The 18030-nt window shown below is 37.8% G+C and overlaps 1 protein-coding gene across 8 annotated transcripts in view; it reads left to right on the plus strand.

The window, feature by feature from the left end:
• The window catches only part of SGIP1 (SH3GL interacting endocytic adaptor 1), a 167510-nt gene extending 150448 nt beyond the window's left edge, over positions 1-17062 (plus strand). For all 8 annotated transcript variants that reach the window (XM_072997769.2, XM_072997771.2, XM_072997772.2 and 5 more), the window contains 6 exons: positions 2882-3037; positions 5588-5720; positions 5943-6145; positions 7265-7329; positions 8102-8266; positions 9163-17062. In XM_072997769.2, the coding sequence (XP_072853870.2) occupies positions 2882-3037; positions 5588-5720; positions 5943-6145; positions 7265-7329; positions 8102-8266; positions 9163-9185 (745 nt within the window). In that variant the 3' untranslated portion in view covers positions 9186-17062. The remainder of the gene's footprint in view (positions 1-2881; positions 3038-5587; positions 5721-5942; positions 6146-7264; positions 7330-8101; positions 8267-9162) is intronic.
• Positions 17063-18030: the final 968 nt, after the last annotated feature.

Below are 18030 nucleotides of genomic sequence, written 5' to 3' on the forward strand. Positions count from 1 at the left end.
GTACACAATTTCCCAGGAGTGTTGTCCAAACCTGCTGTTCCACAAACAGAAGGACTCCTACATGTCACATAAGAGATTCTTATCCAGCAGAGGGACCCTGCATGCTGCAAAGGAAGGAAGATAATTTGTTTACTGGTTTATCATTCCCCCAGTGCCAACTCCCATGCCTCACTGGATGTCTCCTGAATCTTTGAGTAGATTTTCAGGAGCCCAGAGGCTGTAGGAGAAAGCAGGTGAGTAGGTGTTTTCTCCTTCCCCTGCCTCTGTCTGCAGGGGCACCTATCTGCCTCACTAGACTCTCAGTCCAACCCAGACCGATAGTTTCCTAAAAGATTATTCCAAATTTTCCAAAATCACTGAAATTAGTACATTAAATGTACAATTTAACATTATTTTTGCTTTGGGAAGTATAACATTCTTGTCTATGATAAAGGCAAATGCATATGTGATAAAGGAATATAAAGGCACAGATTAAAAGGAATCAGAAGATGCAGCTGATTGCACATGCAACATTTCGATTATTAACAGCAAAAAAATGGCTTTGTCAGATGCTTTGTAGAAGAAGGCTATATAAAGTGAAAATCCTGGACATAATTCAGATTTCCATTTTAGCTGTATTTGACTGCTTTCAGGGCTTGGGGATTATTTTTAACTTCATTTAAGCCCTCTTCCATTAGTCAGCACAAGATGTATAAGCAGAACAGTACTTTTCACAGCCCCATTAAAATGTGTTGTGAACTACTTACATATCACTATTTGAACCTGACCTCACAATATGAGGAGAGAGAAAAACAAACGAAGTCCTTAAGAAGGATTATTTAATGATTTCATGTACTCTTATATTCATATACAGTGGTGCCCCGCTTGACAACGTTAATCCATTCTGTTAAAATCGCTGTTAAGCGATATCATCGTCAAGCGAAAGAGGAAAAAAAAACAATTGAAATGCATTGAAAACTGGTTCAATGCATTCCAATGGGCGAAATACCTCATTGTCCAGCAAAGATCCTCCATAGGGGAAGCCATTTTCGATCGCTGTCTTCCGGAAATAGGTCCGGAAAACAGTGGGTAGCCATTCTGAAAACCCGACAATCAGCTGTTTGTGATCATTGGGAAGTGAAAAATCAGTTTCTGAAGCAGGGAACTGATCGTCGTGAAGCGGATTTTCCCCACTGAAACATCGTTTTGCGATCGCAATAGCAATCACAAAAACCTCATCATGAAGCGATTTCGTCGTCTACCAGGATAATCGTCAAGTGGGGCACCACTGTACAATGGTGCCTTGACTTATGACCATAATCCATTCCAGAAGAAGGAACATAAGTCAAAATGGTCATAAGTGGAAGCATGCATTCCCACAGAAATGCATGGGAATGTGATTAATCCGTTCCGGCCAAAAAAAAAAAAACAACCCTAAAAAAAAACAAGAACAACAACAACAAAAGAAACAGAGCAAGCCCCGCACTGGGACTGCAAAAAAAACACAAAAAAACCCCACAACAACACATCACAGAAACATAACCCCCCCAGCCCTGCAAAACTGACCCAGAACAGTTTTCAAAAACCAAAAACCTTACCTTAAGAGGCAGTCCCCAACCTCCTCCGATGGCCTCCATGGGCCGATGCTGCCGGTGCTGCTGGTGCCTGACGTCGCCTCCAGCTCCGGAACCGGCACCAGCAGCTGCTCGCAGGGGCAGCTGCATTGGTCCTCAGTGCTCCTCGCCGACCTCTGCAGGCCAATGCCACCACTGCTGCTGGTGCCCAATGCCGCCTCCAACTCCGGAACCAGTGACTGCTCACTGGGGCAGCTGCGTCAATCCTCAGCGCTCCTTGCCACCCTCTGTGGGGCTGGTGCCACCACCGCTGCTGGGTCCCGGTCCTGCGGGGCCAAGGATTGACCGCAGCTCACCAGGAAGGAGGACCGGGAGCCAGCAGCAGCAGGATGGAGAAAGAGAGTCACCCCCACAGGGTCCTCAGCATGGGGGCAAAGGGGGCCCTGATCCAGGAGGAAGGGTCCTCCCATGCCGCCTCCTCCTCCTTCCTGTCAGGCTGCATTCAGTCTTTGGCCCCGCGGGACCGGGACCCAGCGGCGGCATCAGCCCCACGGAGGGCATCGAGGAGTGCCGAGGGATGTCACTGCCTCCCCCCACTGCTGCATCCCTTTCCCGGTACAGTACTTTCCTGTAGTGTAAAAGTTAAAAATTTCCCTGACCCCTCCTCTAACCGTTGGGACAAAAGAGCTACAAAGAAGCAGCCTCTTCTCCATCAACGGTTAGCTATTTGAATTCCCTGCCTTTTTCCCTTGCCTTTTCCTGGTCGTAAGTGGAAGCTCCGGCTGCAAGTCGAAGCAAAATTTTGCAGCCAGAGCTGGTCGCAAGTAGGGACGGTCGTAAGTCAAGGCACCACTGTACCTGGAAAAATACTGATTTTTTTCCTACAGCCTTATATTGTATTACTGAAATTCTCTAGTTTGCAGCCTACTTTTGCTTTTAGTTTCTTCCTACCATTGGAGTTTCTTTTAGATGTTTTTATTTTATATATATATATATATATATCTTTGCCTGCAAGACAACTAGCTGCTGCTGCTGCCCCCTTGTTTATTTATGGATTGGTTTTTATCCATGAGGGGCTGGTTCTAGTTTTTCATACATTGCACTTTCACCTTCCTGATATCAGAGTACTAGAACTGTTGGTGTAAGAGTCAGGAAGCTAAGAACCAAAATTAGATTGCCCTGATGTGTCCTCACGTTAATGAATGTTATGATTCTCATGCCAAGAGAAACCAGATGCTATCTAAAAGCAGATTTTTTTAAAAAAAAAATGTATATAACCAAATTAAATATTCTCTTTCTCTCTGTCTGCCTTTATGTGGATTCTGAAGATGCATAGTGAAGATTACTGGAGAAATGGTGCTGTCGTTTCCTGCAGGAATCACTAGACATTTTGCCAATAATCCCAGCCCAGCTGTTCTAACGTTCCGTGTGACAAATTACAACAGGTTAGAACACGTCTTGCCAAATCCCCAACTGCTTTGCTGGTAAATATCATTCTACATAAACTTCTATGAATATATAGGGAAATACTACTTTTATCATTTCTGCAAAAGAAAGTTGGGTCATAAATCTACCTATTGTATTATTATTCTTTGTTAATAAAAAAAACTAACGGAGGACCTGGGGGGTAGAATTTGCATTTTCTTCTTGAACTTTAAATTAGAAGATGCTTTCCAGTGTGTATGTTTTCACTAGGATGCAGTGGTTTTATAAATGATTGGTATGCTCATGTGTGAACAGGCTGTCAGATATTCTTTGTCAGTGTTTATGACGACTGATGTCCACCCAGACAAGGTTCGGTAGGAACAGCAAAGGTCAGCAGGAATAGACAATTCTGCTGCCCTGTTTGTGGCTAATGTCCAGATCCATCCAGAATAAATTTTAACAAGAAGAAAATCTGATACTGGAAATCTTTGGACATGCTGTTCTGTCTTCAGTAATTTCAGTATGTTGGAGCAGGTCCCAAACAGGTTTACTTCACCATTTATTAGCTCAGCTATGCTTTCCAGCAGCCAGTCAGCCTTTGCTGCAGACTCTGAATTGATGCCTCGTCTCTTTGTCTCTTAAGAGCCAGCCCTGCATCCAGTTTATGACACAGTAACATCACTACAATTTGACATCATTTCTTATTTTAGTTACACCCTATATGTTCCAATGTTAAACTCCAAATGTAGGGAAGTCCAACATTTTCCAAACCCTGTGAAACAACCTTTTTCACTGTAATGTCACAATGTGGTAAAAAGTAACAGCTCATCACACAAAGGCTTATTCAAGAGAACTACTACCCCTTTGAGAATAGATTGTGGCTCAGTGGATGGAAAACAGCTACTGACCTTGACAAAAAGAAGAGATGGATCAGGGTCTATAAAAGTAACATCTTGATGGCATTCTGGTATAATTTGACCTCACATCTCCATAGGCTGCTTCTCCTCAGCCATTTCATTTGCTGCTACAAACCTTTATTTTATGTCCGGCCCTTTCCTTTCTTTCTATGCCTTTGGAACAAAGCACTTCTCTTTACATCTGTTACATTGTATTTGCTGTATGGGGCTATTTTCTTTGCAACATGTTGTTCAATTATGTGTAAAACACCATGGCAACAATAGGACTGTTGACCTTACACATTCCAGTACATACAAAATGCTGCCCCAGTTTGTAGGTGCTTTGCTTCAAGGAGACCATGGGTAATTGTTTTGCAAAAGGAAGAAGTAGATAAAATAGGAGAAGCTTTGATAATTTTAATGAGTACTACTAGCAAGATGCACAGCCATTTCTTCATTCTTGCATGCTGTTGTAATTCCCTTATGGAAATACACGTATGTTATTTTCACTGCTAGAGCCTAATAAATAAGGATACAATTTATAAGTATTATAGTCCACTGCACCCTCTTCCTGTAATGCTTTAAACCAGAGGTGGGCAATGGTAAGAGTCAACCCAAACCCCCTGTGTCCCCACCCAGTTTTAAAAATGAAAATGGCCAATTGAATCTCTCTAGGAGACATATTTATTTATTTATTTATTTATTTATTTGTTTGTTTGTTTGTTTGTTTGTTTGTTTTATTGGACTTATATACCGCCCCATAGCGCTACAAGCACTCTCCGGGCGGTTTACAATTTTTTTTAATTATACAGGGTACACATTGCCCCCCCCCAGCAAGCTGGGTACTCATTTTACCGACCTCGGAAGGATGGAAGGCTGAGTCAACCTTGAGCCGGCTACCTGGGATTTCACCTTATTTCCCTTACACTCTCTACCTCTTTTAGGCTTGCAGGGGACATTTTTCAGTTACATAGACGAATAGAATGTTGCTTCTGCTTTGAGCTGGGGGGTTATCAGGTCTGAAAAAGATTTGGGAGCAGAAGGGTGAAATGGCTAATAATACCCCCAGAAGGCATGATTGGCTATTTTGAGTCGGATTTTTTTAAAAGTAATTTTAAAAAAACAGAAGAAACGCTGGGAAGAGCCATGGAATCCAGAAGGCAAAATGCTGTCAGTGATAGCAATTTACTTAATATGAAGCCAAAATAGATATTGTACTGTACAGACTCCTTTCATTTTTAAAATATTGGAGAAAAGCTGTTACATAGTTGATTTTTTTCCATTTCAACTATTTCTACCCCATATTTCTACCTTTGAAGCTCAAGCCAGCTTACATAAAATCTTAAAAGTGTTATCCACACTCAATTTTAAATATAAAAATCTAACTGCAACTAGGTATTTCCAAATTTTCTTTTTTAAAAAGTGAGTCATAAATAATAACATCAATCAAGGCAATGCCCCAGAGAAAAGTTTTAAAAACGATTAGGAGGGCAATATCACAAATAATACTAATGCTACCAATATTACCAAGCTCTGTGGTCAGTTTTCCTGTAACTCAGGTGAAGATGTGCAAGTGAAATTGAGTTTAACCTTTTAGACAGGTTCAAAACTGAAGTCTGTGCTAATGTTAAGTGCAATTCTACTACAATTTCTGTTTTTTAAATATGAAAATAACATCCTTTTTTTCTTTTATTTTTTTTTGTATGGATACAGTGACAATACTCAAGCTGATGCCAACACAAAGGAATTCTGGGTAAACATGCCAAATTTGATGACCCACTTAAAGAAAGTGTCTGAACAGAAACCACAAGCAACGTATTATAATGTGGATATGCTTAAATATCAGGTAAATTGTGAAAGAGAACTTTAACATAGTATTGTAGATAGACAAACCTTAAAAATCCAGGTCAATAGGTTTAGAGTACTGTACTGGATACTTTGCATTACTTTAGTCTTTTATCATTATTTAGCATGTCTGTTCATTGAAACATCCTACCTGTTGCCTTTAAAAACAGTATGTTCTTTCATTACACATTAGGTATACTAATGTTTTTTTCTGTTTTATTAGGTATCAGCCCAGGGTATTCAGTCTACCCCATTGAACCTTGCAGTGAACTGGCGGTGTGAGCCTACAAGCACTGATCTACGCATTGACTACAAGTATAATCTAGAGGCAATGACTACCCCAGTAGCTTTAAACAATGTGCAGTTCCTTGTTCCCATAGATGGAGGAGTGACTAAACTTCAAGCTGTGCTTCCACCTGCCATTTGGTATGAACCAATACTGGGTTTTTAGAGGCGTTTTGCCAGAAATTTTCCAGGTTTTTTATTTTTCCCTTATGAGTTTTACATGGCAAAGAAAATATTGTTTTGTTGTCTCTGTAAATATTTCAAAGTGCGGTATCAGAATTGGCCAGTGGCCACTGGAAGGAACAAGAGATCATTTTCCTGTATTATTCTGGCCTGCTGGCAATGCAACTGTTAATAATGCACAACAAAATGAGTCACTTGCATGAGTGGAACAACAATAGTAATAATACGAACTTGGCTGTCAAGCTGGAATGAGTAACATAGCTATAATAGAATAACATAGAATAACATAGAATAGTAGGGAATCTGCAACCATCCAGATGGTAGTGAACTATTATTCTCATAGTCCTGCACTAATGGCCCTGCTGGCTAAAGTCCAGCAATATCTGGAGGCCCATAGTTATCCAGACCTGTGTTTGGATTTAACCGGCTGGATAACTAGTGAGTTGGCTGTTGAGCCAAGGTACTCCCCACTCTGCCTCCTGTGAGAGGCCAGCCTGTGTAGTCTTGGGCAAGCTGCAGAATCTCACAACACAACCAGAAGAAGGGAATGATAAGCAATTTCAGAATACTTTATACCTAGGAACCCTGAAAAGGGTCACTATAAGTTACAACCAGCTTGACAGCACACATCAAATGGTTATATTTGGGGTGTAGCTTTGCATGAGAGCACAGAAAAGCAAGAGAAAAACCTATGCTTATGTCACAGTCTTATACTGAAATCATAAGAACATAGCCATGGCAGTCTCACAAGAACTGAAGCATTCCTCTAGCAGTTTAAACATTCATATACTCCCAGTGTGATAGTATCTTTATCCCAATAGAGAGAAAATTTTCAAAGCATGCAGATTAAATATTGAAATGACCTAATATTTAAAACGTATAGGATTGCAAGGTATTACAATCCAGAGCCTATGTGACAAGAGCAGTTAGATCAATCTCTTTAAATATTAGTGAAACTAGTTCCCATGTGAATCTGGCCCCCACCCTTGCTTTAAAAGGCAAGGTGGACTGATAGTCACTGATAATGCTATATACCTCAGTGAAGCACTTAGCAATTTATTTTTCTCTTCCGTTTAGGAATGCTGAACAACAAAGGATATTGTGGAGAATTCCTGATATTTCGCAAAAATCAGAAAATGGAGGTAATAAAGTTTTCATCCTGAACACTTGAGCCCTTCAGCCTTTCCTGAACCATAGAAGCCCTTTCTTTTTCTGTGACTTCTTTTTCTGTACCAGCTAGATACTTATCCATGTACAGTGTTCTTTAACATATGAAACTTTTCTGCATCCACTGTGTTCCTCGCAGGGAAACTCATTTTTAACAGGGCAGGCTTAGTTTTTAATTGAATCAAAGATGGAAATGTAAGATTTTGCAGGAAGAGAGAGGATTCACCTGCCTTCTCTGTTGTTGCTGATGGAAGCCAATACAACTGCCCTACCAATTTTATTTATTTATTTATTTATTTATTTATTTATTTATTTATTTATTTATTTATTTATTTATTCATTCATTCATTCATTCATTCATTCATTCATTCATTCATTCAATTTTTACCCCGCCCCTCTAGACAACGTCTACTCGGGGCGGCTTACAAAAATTAAAACACATTAAAACAATGTAGAAAAATAACATGGAATCTTGGGTTCCATGTTGCAGTAAAATCCAATGCCCCTTTCCTGATATGTTGATCCCACTGTGTTCAGTGAGGTTTACCCCAAGATAAGTGTACACAGATTTGCTGCCTAAAAATCCTAGTTCCTCTTAAGAAAGGGAGAAAAGGGATCACAGCATAACAGTTATCATGATGAAATGTTATATTTAAGTAATGTGAATGAGCTTTCTGTTTTCCTACACAATTCCACATTGTCTCCCACTTTTGTAACAATCCACACTGATTTTTTTTTTATCTAAAGGTGTGGGCTCTTTGCTGGCACGGTTCCAGTTATCAGAAGGACCAAGCAAGCCTTCCCCACTGGTTGTACAATTTACCAGTGAAGGGAGCACACTCTCCAGCTGTGATATTGAACTTGTTGGCGCTGGGTATCGTTTTTCGCTTATTAAAAAGAGGTTCGCAGCAGGTAATAACACCTTCAATTTTATTCTGAGTATCAGCAAAAAGAAGGGCTTAATGATTTAATCTGCAGAATGTGGTCATGAATGTATTTTGGTCAGGATTCTAGCCTCCATTTCCGCCACCTGTAAAAAAGTCAATGCATGATTAAGAATTAGAGATGTGAGGCTGCCCAAATTTCTTATTAATAATCTATGTAGTAAAACTCAGTATTAGTCACATTCTATGGAAGTGTGATGTGCCCAGACACCACACCACTTCTGTCTCCTAACTACTATCCACACATTTTCCCTCATGTCACTTCACATCTAACAGACAGCGAACCACAGATATTACATTAAAAGAACAGTTTGCCAGTTCTATTATAGTGTTTTCACCAACATAGGGAATTCGGTTTGCATTTACCTCCTCAAGGGATCGCTATGCATTAGACCAGTGGTCCCCAACCTTGGGCCGCCAGATGTTCTTGGACTTCAACTCCCAGAAATCCTGGCCAGCAGAGGTGGTGGTGAAGGATTCTGGGAGTTGCAGTCCAAGAACATCTGGAGGACCAAGGTTGGGGACCACTGCATTAGACCACTGGTTCTTAACCTTGGATTAGGAGTTTTGGACTGCAACTCCCAGAAGCCTCCACCACCAGCTGTCCTGACTGGGGTTTCTGGGAGTTGCAGTTCAAAAGCATCTGAGTAACAAAGGTTAAGAACCACTGATCTAGGCTTTACCTTGACTCTAGGCTGTAAAAAAGAATTGTAAATTGGTGGAACATTAGGAAGAACAACTTTCAGAACACAGCCAAAGAGCCTGAAAAACCCACAACAACCAATTGTAAATTGCTTTATAAGATGAAATATGAGGTATTTAAATTCCATAAACGAAAAGATTTTTTTGTCATTTTCATTGCAGGAAAATATCTCGCAGACAACTAGCAGATGTTTATGCAAGTATGTGGAAAATCTGTACAGCTGAGGACTGCTGTGAGTGGACCTGTTTTATATGCTGTTTGAGGAAAAACTAACTGAATCCTGTACTCTGGACATTTCTGTTGGAAGTATCAGCAACTTTCAACATTCCTCCCTCAGAAAATACCATGTTGACCAGTCCTACAGTATTTACTTCTAGGTGTAATATTGTTAATGTTTTAAATTGTAATTATTGTATTTGTAAATTGTACTCATTCCAGTAAGGCTGTATTTTGGCAGTTAGACACTTGAGTTTTAGGATTTTACCATTCATGAATGAGTGTAATTTAAACTGTGGTATATAAATTTAATAGTAGTACTGTTGAATGGCACAATGCTTTCAGAGGTAGATAACATTTTGTCAGTATATACAATTTGAAAACAGTGCTAATAGCTTTGAAAAGGGGGGGCGCCTCAGAAAGAAAGTTGAACAGATAACGTGCAAATTCACTTCTTTTATTTTGTTCCTTTTTATGTATCATATAAATTATTACCGGTATATGAAAAAGCAGGTCCATCTTTAAACACTTAGGTGAGTTGATTCCAGATCATTTTAGCAAATGTTGAGGCGTTACAACAGATTTTCCAAAAAGATGCAAAGTGTGATTTGTTTTCACTTTAAACACTTCTCTCATGTTTTCGTCATCAAACTAACAACCTATTGCAACATTTTTTAAAAAAAGTTATAGAAATCTATTAGAAACCCTGTCTCAGATGAAACATGTGCTGGTATAGTTTTGTTTCTCTTTCCATTATTTTTACTTGTTAAAGAAAAAGAGCACAATCCACTGGAAATCTCATAATGCAAATTCCGTTGAAATGAATTGAAAGCACAGTTGGGTAGCTAAGCAGTTTCAGTTATGTATGGGAAATGTTTCTAGGGCATCATTCTCAAAACAAACCAACAGCTTTAAAATATCAAGCAGCAACTTTAGCTAATATATCTGTTTGTGGGTACAGAGAAAGGGAATTATCCATGTAGTCTAATTTCAGCAAAAATCTGATTTTATAGTGTATTTATTTTTACAGTGCTATTAGCACGCAAAATCCTTGAACAGATTATAAACATCCTTTTACCTCCTTGAATCTGATTCTGAGTGAGAACAGCATCAAAGTAATGTCCCTTTTCCACTACTTCTAAACATTCTTAATGGGGTAGAAAATCATGAACTGAACTTGAAAGATAGGGAAAGAGGAAATTAGTTTTTGAACTGGCAGTGTGATTATTTTATATAAGTATTTAAATCCCATGATAGGTCTGTGTTCTTCAACTATGTATTTAATCTTTGGGTTTTGAGTCCATTGTGAGGTTTTTCTTACACCTATCGTATAGAAGAGTACAACTTTTAAAAAATTCCATGCATTTACCCAACATTGCTAAATTAGTTGTCTGGTATTCACAGAAGTTTTAGTTCTGTAGCAATTCTTCATTTGGCTATTGTACTTGCAGTCAGAAACTTGACAAAAAACAAATGAGGGTTGTGAGAGGTCACCATGGAGTTATATGGAAGGTCATACAACTCCTGGACTAGAATCACATCACTTTGTGTGTGTGCGTGTGTGTGTGTGCGTGCGTGCGCGTGCGCACAACTAGTAGTTTTATGAATTTGAGATCAAAATTGATTGGCATCCAGCTGTCTCATTTGGAAATGAAAATGGCTGTGCTTGAGGAACACCTATGTCTTTATCAAAACAAGCCAGCAGATTAGAAGTTGTCTTAGAAATCTGGATATAAATAGAGCTCTTTGAAAACAAGAATGAGTAGTATATATCCTACAGTGGTAGAAATTGAAATTCTGCATATTTTGGAAAGGGAAAAATATCAGAGTTCATTCCTTTTGGTACGAGTCTTTAGATGAGAAATCTGAAGAGCTACTAGTGAATAAAATATAATGCCCAATGCAGAAAAATACACTCCACCACCCTCCTAATGCTGATTTCAGAAGTTATTCTGTACTGCTGATGAAAATGGAAAATTTTGATTTTGCTAGAAGTCTGAAAGATTTGGGATGAGAAACTGAGTTTTGTCTTTCTACTTTCAGTCCTATGTGTTAGAAATATAATCAGTGTTTGTGCATGATAGTAAAATTTGGTTGTCAATGATATCAGGTGATCTCTGTTGTGACCGTATTGCAAAAGCTGAAATGAGAGAAAGCAAGTTTCTACCTTAATGGAGAACACTGCTGTGTGGTTCTGTTTTTATCTCTTACCTATGACAGTTAATGGGCTGTGCCATAGTTATGGGGCCTTTTAGGAATGTGTGTGCAAGTTCAGAGCACAAAATTTCAATTCAAAACTAATCACTGCAAACAAAAAGTCTCTCTTTTCTTATCTGAATTAAGAGCTTACTTTCATGCAAAACGACACACGTTCTACATTGGGAAAGGATTTATCAGCAAATGGGTTTCAATGCTGGAAAGAAACCCATTTTAAAAAAATATTAAAATGAGAGGAAAAAAATCCAGTAAATTTTTAAACTCTCACCAGACAAATAGATGAGAGAATTATGTCCTAAAAAATAAATGCATTTGGTATGATATAAAGGCACAGTCTTTCTCAACCTTGGTAAGATTAAAAATAGGTTTTCAAAATTTTAGAAAAAAATTACTAAATGCACGAAATTTGCATCTTGCTTTTCTGTGCTTTGCAAATTAGAGATTTATTTGAAGCAGCAATATCTACACCTTTCAGCTCATCCAAACTGATAGTGTAGTACCAGTCTCTGGCACAGGTTGCCTAGTATCAGCAGCTACCAACCTTAGAACCAGACTCCTTGTAATGGTTGAGAGCTGTGTTGAGTCACCAGTGATGTTCAGAAAGGAACAAAACATCTGGTTATCAAGTTTTTTAAAAAAATGTATTTGCCAATTTCTTGCAGCAAGAGCAGCTCTTGTGCAATCTTTGAATTCCAATGTTTATTCCCATTCCTGTTTCCCCACAAGTAGCAAATGGTTACAACACGCAAAGCCTTTACCAGATGCTTTTGTTGCTGTTCTTCACTCATCCACATTTCTGAATTGCATGAAATGTAAAAGTAATACAGAAATGGAAGGTCTTTTAAAGTTCACATTAAATGAAAAAGAGAATTAAACGCATCTGAATGTAATAGTATGAATTTGCATACTAATCCTGGACTTTGCTAACCAAAATACAACTTACATGCAAGCAAAGTGGAATGTTCTCCTTTTATATGAAACATTTTTCATATAAAAGTTGGGCTACAGCTCAATCGGCAGAGAAGAAAACATTTCACAAAATAGAAGAGCTATTCTTAAACAATTTTTGCAATGCCCCAACAGTGAGATTGTAGTGGCTAACAGCACTTCTTCTTGGCAATTCTCCTGTTGCCTACATCACTTCTCTACCAGCAAACCAAAAACAATGCCTCATGCAAAGACCTCTTTGGATTATACTGGTGTACTCTACCTTTGGAGTATCTCATTCTAGCCGTTAGTACATAATCATCTTCAAGGTTGAAATACGGCTGAGAGAGTAAGGAAGTGGTGGAGGGGTCCGTCTATATACGTAGGAGGTTTCTCGCCCAGTTTCAATAAGAACTAAAATATAATACCATTGCCTTACTTTTTCCTGGCTGAGGAAGGAATTGGATTAGACTGCAACTGAGTCAGCTGTGGACACACTAGTGGGCAGAATACATAGAGTTAATATACTGTCCACAGTTAGATAAATCTTCATTCTGCAAGGCATATTCAGAAACATCTTCTATTTCATCATCATAAAAGAAAAATCAGAAATATAGCATGCCCTTCAAGAAAGTTACTAAATGGAAATATCTTTCTATATTGCATGCATAATCTCAAGAAAAGAAACAATAGTTCTCAAAGCTGTGATAGGACTGCAATCTTATTTACATGTGTAGGAAAAGGCTCCATGAAAATCAGCAAGATGTTCTTCTGTGTAGATATAAATGGGTTCAGGCTACAGGTTTTTAAAAGCAAAAGTATAAGATACATAAATCATTAGGCTAGTTTCAGGTACTTCAGTAGAATCCATGAACAGAACACTTCTATGCTCTTTGCGCATTGAAACTCAATATAATGTATGCAGTGTTTAGTTCGTTCAGCTGCATTTTACTGGGCTTCATTTTAAAAATTTTTATTACGTATAACAATTCTTCAACGAAATAACTTAATGAATGTTTGACTTTCATTGCTTAATTCATTCATTTCTCTTCTCATTTATTTTTCTTCTATGTTTTTATTTTAATAATTTTTTTAAATTTTAAGTGGACCAAATTTCTGTTCACCTACATTAGTACTAGCTTAAGCAGCAATGTCTGCCTTAATTATCTTTTTTGTTGTTTGTTACTACTAAACTGCAGCCTCCTCTTCATTTCACTTCTGCTTTGATGCTTGATTACTCATTATTACAATGGCTGTTTCACAGTTTTCTTCAGTGCTTGCACTATTACAAAAGTGTCCAAATGAATATGTCACACCTTTTAAACTTCTTTCTAGGCAGATACTTGACCCATAATGTGCGAACATAGAAAAACATCATCTGGTGAAAAGGGAGGTCTGTTATAATTGCTCCTTTATGGAGTCTAGATTTCAAAGATAGAAGAATAGATTTTTGTTATCCAATTTTCTTATGCAGACTACATAGGACAGGGCCTGATAACAATGATCTTACATGTGCACCTTCTGCTATCTGTAGAATGTCAAATACGGCATGGAATGTGCATGTATAGATCCACACATATGTGTTACACACTAACACTTTTATGGGAGACAGCTTCTCATACAGGGAACATTTCTGTATACAAATGTATGCTCTACAACAGTGAATTACTTTAACCCCATGGGGGGGGGGAGGCACAGGTTTTTCAGACTCAGTTCTGTGCCCCCATGTTGTCTGAGACATCCGTATACTAATTTTTAGAATTATATTTGTATCAATCATAACAATTTGGGTATATTTCTAAGAAAGTAGCTACTTTTGATTTGGTTGTTTAAAATTCTGAATTATTTAATTTACCTGAGCAGAACAGCTATTTGTTAGAAATAGGCTATTTGTTAGAAATTTGGTTAAAGTATCCATCTTTTGAAGAACAAATTAGGATTAAAATATTGCCTGCTCAAATATTTATTTTTTCGTATTTTTAAGTTGCTTTCCAAATGAATTGCCCAGACTACATAAACACTGCATAACACTATATAGAAGGCAACATTCCCATTGATTTCAAGCGCAAAATCCTCTTGTCAACTGATGGATAAAAATGAAGCAGATCAGAAAATGCTTTCACAAATGAGAAGCTAGTAAGTAACAACCACTATGTTTTCCCTTCTTTTTTTGGTACTTAATATTGCACTTTAAATGATCAAAACAAAAACTTTCTGAGATAGCTAGTAAATTAGATGCATCAAAATACCCAGCAGTCGGGCATCCGTAGTGCAACCTTTCATAATCCCCTCCAAAATTAATCATTTTACCCTTTATGCAATAAGGAAAATGACACCTAAAACTGTTTTTCATAAAGTGGGTAATATAGTAAAAATTGTGCACTTAGAATGAATACAAACCAAACGCTGATGACAATAGCGCCCACCTAAACCACCACATGGTGATCACCTTCTGAACTCCCCCTTCAAAAACAGATTTCATGCATCACCAGCTAACTAGCTCCTGCAGCTTTGGAAACATTTCATAAAGTGGCCTCCAATATGGCAAAAAGAGCTTTCTGCTGGAAACAAACAAATGAAAAACCCCAAAGAAACCGTGCTGTGGTGGGTACACACATCAACTCTTGCTTGTAATTAATGAGGTTTTTCAGATCTCAATCAATCAGCCCTCCTGTTAATCTGGATAAGATGCAGACAAGAGAAAGTCACAACTTGAACGAATGACTCTAGTGCAAAGTGATGCTTTCAGAGATTCTACCAGTATGAGAATTATATAAACGATCACTTCTATATCTTTTATATAAATAACATTTTGAAATGGCTAGATCAGGACAAAATGGATCAATATTTTTAAACAGCCTGACAAGAAAACTGAAATAATTCTTTTACTTAAAATTCTGGTGTAACTGTGGTGACTGTGTATCCATCATCTAGCTCCTATAGTATTTCTCAATTTTCTACATTTACAGTAGCCTAATAGAAAATGAGTTTCTGTGGACACCTTTGTTAGCAGCCAGACTATAGCTCTGCATACACAGAAACCTCTGGAAAAGTTTAAATCTCAGTTTTTAAAAAATAAACATAATAATGAAAGAAGAAAACACTTATTTTTGGAAGTTACAAAACTTGCTGTCCAAAAAGTCTCATTTCAAAGGTTTGATATCTACCTGGGTGCCGATTCAGTTCAATATACTGCAATATAGATTTGTTGTTTTTGATATGTGATGTTTGATCTTTCTGTATGTTATATGAAATTCTTAATTTGGATGCTTACCATGATAACCAAAACCTGTAATTATTTCAAAATGCAATAGTGTAATTTTTTTTTTCTCATGGGAAAACTCCAATCTTTGCCTGTACCTAAGTTGGAATTATTTTCTTACAAGTGTCCAGGAGTCCTTTCTAGTGGTACCAGGCATCTTGTCTTGTGCTTGTCAGTACTCTGCCTTGTGATGTCAGTAAAAAACAATAACACAAAGCACTTAATATTGTTTGATCCCAGCACAGGATCACTGTCACTGCTGCTGGATTCCTAGTGTTGATTTCAGTTGTTAGTACATTCATGATGTTCAAAGGTTTACATGAGCAGGATTTCACTACAGGCCAAGCAGTACTGTACATGCAAGTCTAGAATCTGCCTTTTGGTGATACTGAGAATGTTAAATGTTCCTAACCCATTGTTTCAAATTAATATGTGTATGGGATACAGGCATTTTAAATTTTACCTTCAATACCTGGAGCTTGCAACACTACCACATCATTTCTGAACTTGGCGACTAAGAACACCAAAAATACTGGTGTCTCAGAAGGGGATATTAATTTTCAAAAGATAATTATGCTCTATGACCAATACATTGCTTGTAAGTGTGCAGATAATTTGTTTATGGACTCAAACTCCAATCCGGCCAAACTGTTGTACACATGTTTTCAAAGGCACTATTTACTTGCATGCAGTTAAGCATGTGTATAAGCATTTGCAGGCCTTGGGTCTTGAATTTTTAGCTGTGACTTCTTCTCTAGAGGAAGTCAAAGACCTGAATTAGATGTCCTGGTGTTTATCAGATATCAAACTATATCATTTTATATAAAAAAATACCTTGTGTATAAACTGTTTATAGATATTTGTGGACTTAAAATACACATGTATATTTTTAAACATTTAAGTTTAAAAAGTCTGGACTTCTCAGGCTGTGTGTGAAATGAAATTATTCTATCCTTCAAAGTCTAGTTGGACCTGTTTACTGCTTAGTCTGTGGTGAAAGCTTTGCTGCTAATGCGATGGTATCAGACGACTATGAACTATGGAAAAGGTTTGTTGCATCAGAAACACTGCAGTAAAGCTTTATATCTCACCACTGGTAAAATGAATGTGTTGTATTGACTTGTTGAAGATAATCATAAAACCACATATTTTCAACCTTTCTTTCCTTATAGATTAGAATGCAAATGTCTATATATATATTTTTTGTAAATAATGGTTTTTATAAATGTCTTTCCGTCATGATTTTCCCTAATAACGCATTTCACAAAATCAGAATATGCAATTATTTATCATACATAATATTATACAATAATTAGGGTCCCCATTTCAGAACAAAGTTTATTAAATTCTATAAATGAGAACAGAATTAAACAATTAATGAGTTGTAATTGAAATGTGATTCTTTTCTCCCTTGGAAATAAACAAGACATCTAAAATAACATTTTAATCTGGGACTGACTTTTTTTCGTAACCACGATGGCACTCTTTTGCTCATGTTCCCTAGGAACTAGAACTGAGAGATATACAGCCTCTGATACTAGAGGCAATATATAGCAACTGTGTTGGTAACTTTATTCTCCATACATGGCTCTGATTCTGTTTGAAGTGACTCAAGCTGTTGTTCATCTCTACATCCTATGGAAATAAATTCTACTATGTAACTATGCACTACAAGAAGATTTAGTTTCTTTTATTTGTCCTATGTTTTCCACCATTTGGGGACACTGGTTCTAGTATCAGGACTTTTGTCAGTCTACATTCTTCAGACCATGCATAATTTTTGTACCTCTATCATGTTTTAGTAAATTAACCACCTTGCTTTTTTTTTACCTTAGTTAACCTCACACAGAGATACAAGTACTGTATTTCTTCCTCACAAGAGAAGTACTCTAGACCCTGAAAAACTTGGTATCCCACATTCCCCTGAATTACAGTTCCCATCATGAATCACTTTCCTGTTCTGAGTGAGGCTGATGGGATTTGTAGTGCAACATCTAGAGAGTGCCACATTTTCCCCATCCTAGCAGTAGGCCATGGCTTCATGTTAGCCCATCTTCTACAAAAGTATACTTAGTTTTAAAGTGTGTGTGTGTGTGTGGGGGGGGTTATATGCAGAGACCACACATTTCATCCTTTGCTTCCTGCACCATTTAGAGGAGCACATGCTGCTGCATGCTAGTTATCAACAGAAAGTTATTGCTTCTGATTAGAAGGCTGCTTTCTAGGGGGCCACCAATCAGTGGAAGCTAACCCCTATTTGAAAGACTGGCAAAGCCCCACTTTTACCTTAGCAGGTAAAGGTGAAGGTTCCCCTTGACAATTTGTCCAGTCGTGTTCGACTCTAGGGGGTGGTGATAATCCCTGTTTCCAAGGCATAGAGCCAGCGTTTGTCCGAAGACAATCTTCC

Source organism: Pogona vitticeps, chromosome 4 (genome assembly GCF_051106095.1).
Source record: "Pogona vitticeps strain Pit_001003342236 chromosome 4, PviZW2.1, whole genome shotgun sequence".
NCBI classification, from domain to species: Eukaryota; Metazoa; Chordata; class Lepidosauria; order Squamata; family Agamidae; genus Pogona; species Pogona vitticeps.